Below are 6,813 nucleotides of genomic sequence, written 5' to 3'. Positions count from 1 at the left end.
GCCGTGTGCTTGATGTGTTAGAAGATGCATTGGGTTCGCCAAGTATAAAGAATAGAATGGAATATAGACTCAGGCCAAAGGCCAAGCGCTGGGACCTATGAGGTCATTCAGCACTGAAATGGAAATTGAGGGTCAAAAAGTTTGAAGGGCGTAACAGGAGGAAAACATTTGCAGTTGCACCATGACTCAATTGTTAGGAGAGGGTGGAAAGTTAGATGGAAGGAAGAGAGTGTGAATGGAGGTACAGTAAAAGGAATGAAAGGGGTCGCAGCTAGGGGGCCTTAAGGATGAGACGCTTCAAAGATCCTTAAGTAAAGCCTACATACAGTGCACCGCATGAGGCGCACTGACTGCATTACCCAAGTATATCAGAAACCTGAGAGCTCCTGCACCTGTATGGTGTCAGAACTGGGTACAGATAACAGAACAGAGCTTGTTCAGGCGGAATTTGTACCCAGGGTATGTACCCGGTTAATCTCTGTATCAACGAGGATAATTGCTGAGTACAAAAGTCATGTGTGTATGAGTGATAAAAAATATTACTTATATATATCCAAGTGTCACAGACACGGCAAATGTGCTGAGGTTGGTTTCAGGTACAGAACCCCAATCGATAGGTCTGAGCACAGTTGCGTCTCTCTTGATAGACTAATGGGCAAGTCCCTATTTGCCCTGGATATTTCTTTCCACGAAGGAAAGAGAAACAATGGAGTACTGCAAGGTCTTTCGACAACTTGTCCTTTACTTAGCAGAGTGAAGAAATATAAAAATAAATTTACAAAGAAAGCTCGTATAAATGACAGATGGGGATTACAAAGGAAAAATATACGGCTGATATCAAATACAACTGAAGAATTAGTAGATCTAGCTAAACATGGTTAAATATTTAAGAGGTTTTGCAAAGGATTAGGACCAACAGCTCAGAAGCAGGGACAGGACAATTAAAAGACTATACAAGGAAGTTGACTGACCACCGAAATATGTTATAAATATATATATATATATATGTGTGTGTGTGTGTGTGTGTGTGTGTGTGTGTATGTGTGTACACACACACATAAAAGTCACGTGTATGTAAGTGACAAAGACTTTTACTCATCAGATGGATGGACAAATATATTGCGAGTATTTCAGCCTAGATCAAATTTCTTATTTGTTATGTCACATTTTTTAGTTTTCTGTAGAAGAAAACTATTGTGCCGGCTTTGTCTGTCCGTCCGTACTTTATTCTGCCAGCACTTTTTCTGTCCGCCCTCAGATCTTATAAACTACTGAGGCTCAAGGGTTGCAAATTAGTATGTAGATCATCCACCCTCCAATCATCAAACATACCAAATTGCAGCCCTCTAGCCTCAGTAGTCTTTATTTTATTTAAGGTTACAGTTAGCCATAATCGTGCTTCTGGCAACGATATAGGCCATGCCACCACCGGGCAGCGGTTAAAGTTTTATGGGCCACGCCTCATACAGCATTATACCGAGACCACCGAAAGATAGATCGGTTTTCGGTGGCCTGGATTATACGTTGTAGCGTCTGTACAGAAGACTCGATTGCGCAGAAGAAACTTCGGCGCATTTTTTACTGAACGTCACTTGTTGTCTTGGAAGCATTTCAAAGTCCAAACTCTTCCCGTTCGTCACCAAAATGAAGTATTTTACCTCAGAAGGATCTAAATTCTCTCTCTTATGTCCTGATATCGCCATATAACTTGGTATTGCAGCTCCCAGTCACAAATTTCACTCTGTCAAATCTTTCTGGCCATAATTTCCTTAAATTTAGAGCCATATAAATAGCCATTTTAAAACCTTATTTCACTCGAAAATTTATATGTTATTCTCTCATTTCTTTTCAGACCATCTGAAGTCAGTTGCAAACATGGAAGGCAAGCAATTTATGTTGGTGCTTTTACTCGCCACCTTGGCAACACAACCCGGTTCTAGAGGTGTTTTTGCGTGAGTAATAATATTGTCGTAGCAAGTATTTTTTTTAGGAAAGTCGTGTTAAAATTGAGTACCATGAATGTTAATCATAATATAAGTTCAGAATAAAATTATTCGAATGCTAGAAGAGCAGATGGTTAAGTAAAAGAATATGAACATGCAGCTAATAAACCACTGTTTCGCAGCCAAGACTCCCCTTGGGGGTACAGATGCGACAGCGCTACAAGCAGATGCATCAAGGAAGAAGCAACGGACCCTTTAATCCAGACAAGTCTCGGTCAGTGTAAACTGACCTGTAGCCCAGAGGGAGTCCTGTGGCCGAAGCCAACTTCAGTCACCCTAGAAGACCAAGTAGTCCCATTCCTCCCCAGCAATGTCACCCATGCTGTAACAGCTCCACCAGAGGTCTCCAAGCTTCTGGAGGAAGCAGTCACCATATTCATAGACAATCTGCACAAAAATCATCCACAGTACTCGTACCGAGCGACGCCCTGGGATGGACCTTACACCTCTGCAACGAACGACCACATCCTCCACCTCGACATCACCGTGACTGGCACCGAAGACAGACTGGGCTTGGAGACGGATGAGTCCTACTCGTTGACTCTGTCCACTGAAGGAGACCTGTCCACGGCCAAGATCGACTCCCCGACTTACTTCGGAGCGAGGCACGCGCTGGAAACTCTATCTCAGCTCACGGAGTACGAAGAGCATTCAGACTCACTGCTACTCCTTACCGGTGCTACCATCGAGGACGCCCCGGTGTTCCCCTACCGAGGAGTCCTGTTGGACACGGCTCGAAACTTCATCCCCATCGCAGACCTAGAGCGAACGCTCGACGCCATGGCTGCCACCAAGCTGAACACCTTCCACTGGCACATTGCGGACACGCATTCTTTCCCCATCTATTTAGAGAGCCTCCCGAAAATGACTTACTATGGAGCGTACTCCTCCAGGGAGATATATTACCCGGACGAAATCGCGAGCATCGTTGAGTATGGACGCGTGAGGGGTGTTCGAGTCTTGCCCGAGTACGACGCCCCTGCCCACGTGGGAAATGGGTTTCAGTGGGGGCCGAAAGAGGGTTTCGGGGACCTCGCCGTTTGCGTCAACGAGGTAAGACGCTCTGGTGGTTTCGAAAGTTGATGAGTTTCTTGACATTGACGTAGAATAGTGAGACTACTGAACTGGAATTGCATTTCAGGATTTTATAGGATGCTTGTAAAATGTCAGCTTTATTGTATGAGTAAATATTAGAGTATAAGGTGCTCTCCAGTTATTAACTAATTGAATAAGCCTTAGGAATTCCCTGATGCAATAATATTTCACGAAAACATTAGGCCTATGTGGACAACTTGGGGAAAATGGTAAACTTCCTTGACAATATACATATATACGCATGTTATATATATATATAAAATATCCAGGACACCTCTATTTCAAGGTTCATTTCTTGTTATATATTGTTCTTGCGTCAGGGAATTTCTAACAACTGCTTCATTTAGTCATTAGATGGGAATCATCTCATTCTCTAGTATTTTACTCAGAGAGAGAAACCATCTATTTTTCTTGTTATTCTCCTCTCTCTCTCTCTCTCTCCATGGCCTTGTGTTCACAGAAGTACCCTTTCTCTCTCTCTCTCTCTCTCTCTCTCTCTCTCTCTCTCTCTCTCCATAGCCTCGTGTTCACAGAAGTACCCTTTCTCTCTCTCTCTCTCTCTCCATGGCCTTGTGTTCACAGAAGTACCTCTCTCTCTCTCTCTCTCTCTCCATGGCCTTGTGTTCACAGAAGTACCCCCCCCCCCGCTCTCTCCATGGCCTTGTGTTCACAGAAGTACCTCTCTCTCTCTCTCTCTCTCTCTCTCTCTCTCTCTCCATGGCCTTGCGTTCACAGAAGTACCCTTTCTCTCTCTTTCCCTCTCTCTTATCTTGTGCCTATATTTATCCAGAGGCACAGGACCACGTACAGAGGGTTAAACCCTTCTACTTCTCTTCTCTTTATACCAATTATCATCTGTCAGTCAAACGGACAATCCATCAAGAGAAGTCTTGCAAGACCCAGTTAAGATTTGTCATGGCAGTGAACCGTGCAACCTCGTAGTGAGCTAGACTTAGCAGCAGCTAAGTTAATATTTGAATTTGATTTAATTTTTGCTCACAGACAGTATCTTCATGTCTGATAACTTACCACTATAAATTCTGCTATTTATAAAAAAAAAAAAAAGCGGAAATATCACAGAGAATTACAACAGATCAAGATCGAAGGCAGGAAAGGGTACCATCCACAATCCGCGAGTTTCCTTCGAGAAACGGAAATATGTCACCTATGCAAGGTGATTAGGGGCCCTTTTTCTGACTGACTTCGTTGGTTCACCTATAGCGTCCTTTTCTTTCACTTATGTTTCTTTTGTTTCACTTATTTTCCCTGAATATTTGCTCTTTTTTTATTTGATGACAGGAATACTTTAAACTAAGGTTCTCACTTTGATATGAAAGAATATACTGTGAGTCTCAACATTGGCGGAGTATTGCAATGTAAACCACTCACCAAAACTTAACACCTGTTAGGTTGTCCTCATTCACTTTGGTCAGCAATTCGCACTTCTGCTTTGTTGTTCTAGGAGCCATGGGCATCTTACTGCGTAGAACCTCCGTGCGGGCAGCTGAATCTGGCCAACCCAAAGATATATGACGTACTGGGCGATATTTATACAGAATTTGTCAATCTCTTCGGCCCCATTGATCTCTTCCACTTCGGAGGCGACGAGGTTAGTTGACTGTTATACTGTTCTGCAAGAATCACTTCCTGGTTAAATCATAATGTCTCTGTATAACTGGGCAATTATCAACCAAATCATATGAGTGACAATGAACATCATTGTACATTAATATTTCCCAGGTAAACCTCAACTGCTGGAATACAACGGAAGAAATAGTCAACTGGATGATTGAAAACGACTACGGCCTTTCTGAAGACTCGTACTACGGGCAGTGGGGGGTCTTCCAAGGAAAGGCCCTCCAGCTTCTCACGGAGGCCAACGGTGGCCAGAAGGTGCCAGGTATTATGTGGACCTCCGGCCTGACACAAGCAGGTCGCATAGAGCAGTACCTCCCTTCTGACAATTACATCATCCAAATATGGACGACGGAGACGGACCCTATTATTGGCGAGCTCTTGGAAAAAAAGTACAGGGTCATCTTCAGCAATTATGACCACTTGTACCTGGACTGTGGATTTGGCGCTTGGATTGGCGAGGGGAATAACTGGTGCAGTCCTTACAAGGGTTGGCAGGCGGTGTATGACAATGACCCCATTAAAATCGCATCCAAATTCACAACCACCTTCGACCCGGCTCTCATCTTGGGTGGCGAGGCAGCGCTCTGGAGTGAGCAAGTTGATGGGGAAGTTGTTGATTCGAGGGTGAGTACGATCAACGGTCTTTTATTTTGCGTTTCCCGGTCTCTTCATGTCTGAACAACATTCTTAATAACAATAACCTACGTAGAGTTCAAGAGTGGAAGCACACAATAAAAAAAATTCCATATATATCTTTAAAATTACGCCCGCTCATTTCCGTGACGTTTATAAACATTTCAGCTGTGGCCCCGCTGTGCAGCCTTGGGAGAGCGGCTGTGGGGGAACCCTGACCACAATTGGGAAGCGGCGTTGACCCGCTTCATCCACAACAGGCAAAGGTTGGTTCGCAGGGGCATCCACGCTGACCGAATCCAGCCACAGTGGTGTCACCAGAACGAAGGGCTCTGCTACGCTTGAGGAAAACGCTGGGGCGTGCAACAAGGGCGTACTGGAACGGCGCCCATACGACAATTCGTTCAAGAGGCCCTCCGTTTTTCCTGGACGTTTGTGTGAAATGAAAAGCCTTTGACAGTATTTTCTGAAGTGTTTCACTAACCTTTTGATATTGGCTGACATCGAAATAGAAGTTATACTATATTAAACGATGTTCCAGCTGGAATGACATTCAGTAATTTTTAAAAGGAAGTACGAATTTTATCATTCATTTGAAAACCAAAGTAAAGGCGAAGACCTTTTGCACGTACATAAAAAAATTATTACAGAAAATAATCTTTGATGAGAACAGGGTCTGGTTAATTAATACTTTATAAATTAGATTAGATCATTCTGATGTTTTTGTCAATTTACATTGACAGTGTTTACTTGATTTCATACCTACTACAGAGTCTTCACACAACTATTTTAGGAGTCTATGCATTTGCCTCTGTGTGTAAGTTATTGTTGCTCATTGAGATATAGATTTAACAAGTATCACCCGCTCTTGCTTCTATAGCAGCCCGTAGGTGGAATTGAAATCTGTGGAGGAGAAGAGAAAGCTTGATCATGGGAAAAGGCCTGTCAGAAGGGCCAGTAAGGAAAGGAAAAAATATAGGAAAAGTCATAACAAAGAAGTGGATGGCCAAGAAAGAAAATGGGAACATTTTCCGTATGAGGAAAAGGAGAAACCCTTATGAAAATACTCTTTAGAGTTCCAGAGTTAAGGTTAAAAGCCCCTCAAACTTCAGTTTCTTAGCCTAAGTGGTAGACAGAGCAATAGCTAGGCTTAATAACAGATACAGTGGCGCAGTAAAGTCTGAGGACCTGAACGTACTTACGAATGATTTCATAGTCTTCAAGTGGAATCACTTATAAAGGAATTTATTAGATAGAAAACACCAAGCTATGATCCAGTCACTGCAGAGATTGTGGCTGAAAATGAAGTGATACTGTTACACTTACCTGAATGTTTTGCGGAATATGGAATGAGAAAAACAAGCAAGATGACTGAGAACTGGAAATCTTACCAAATGTACCAAAGAAAGATGGCCTGCCTTGAAGCACTGTGCTGTACTTGCGT

The 6,813-nt window shown here is 43.1% G+C and overlaps 1 protein-coding gene across 1 annotated transcript; it reads left to right on the top strand.

Moving 5' to 3' along the window:
* The first annotated feature begins 636 nt into the window (after window positions 1–636).
* Window positions 637–5,831, top strand: LOC136843953 (chitooligosaccharidolytic beta-N-acetylglucosaminidase-like). Its single transcript, XM_067112956.1, is given in 7 exon segments — window positions 637–721; window positions 1,853–1,952; window positions 2,126–3,056; window positions 4,561–4,707; window positions 4,839–5,360; window positions 5,538–5,604; window positions 5,607–5,831. Coding segments are annotated over 7 exon segments (1,893 nt in total). The 5' UTR covers window positions 637–651; the 3' UTR covers window positions 5,663–5,831.
* The last annotated feature ends 982 nt before the right edge of the window (window positions 5,832–6,813 follow it).

This window comes from Macrobrachium rosenbergii, chromosome 12, assembly GCF_040412425.1.
Source record: "Macrobrachium rosenbergii isolate ZJJX-2024 chromosome 12, ASM4041242v1, whole genome shotgun sequence".
Classification (NCBI taxonomy): domain Eukaryota; kingdom Metazoa; phylum Arthropoda; class Malacostraca; order Decapoda; family Palaemonidae; genus Macrobrachium; species Macrobrachium rosenbergii.
Note: the sequence above shows the minus strand (reverse complement) of the source record. Positions and strands in the feature narration are given on the sequence as shown.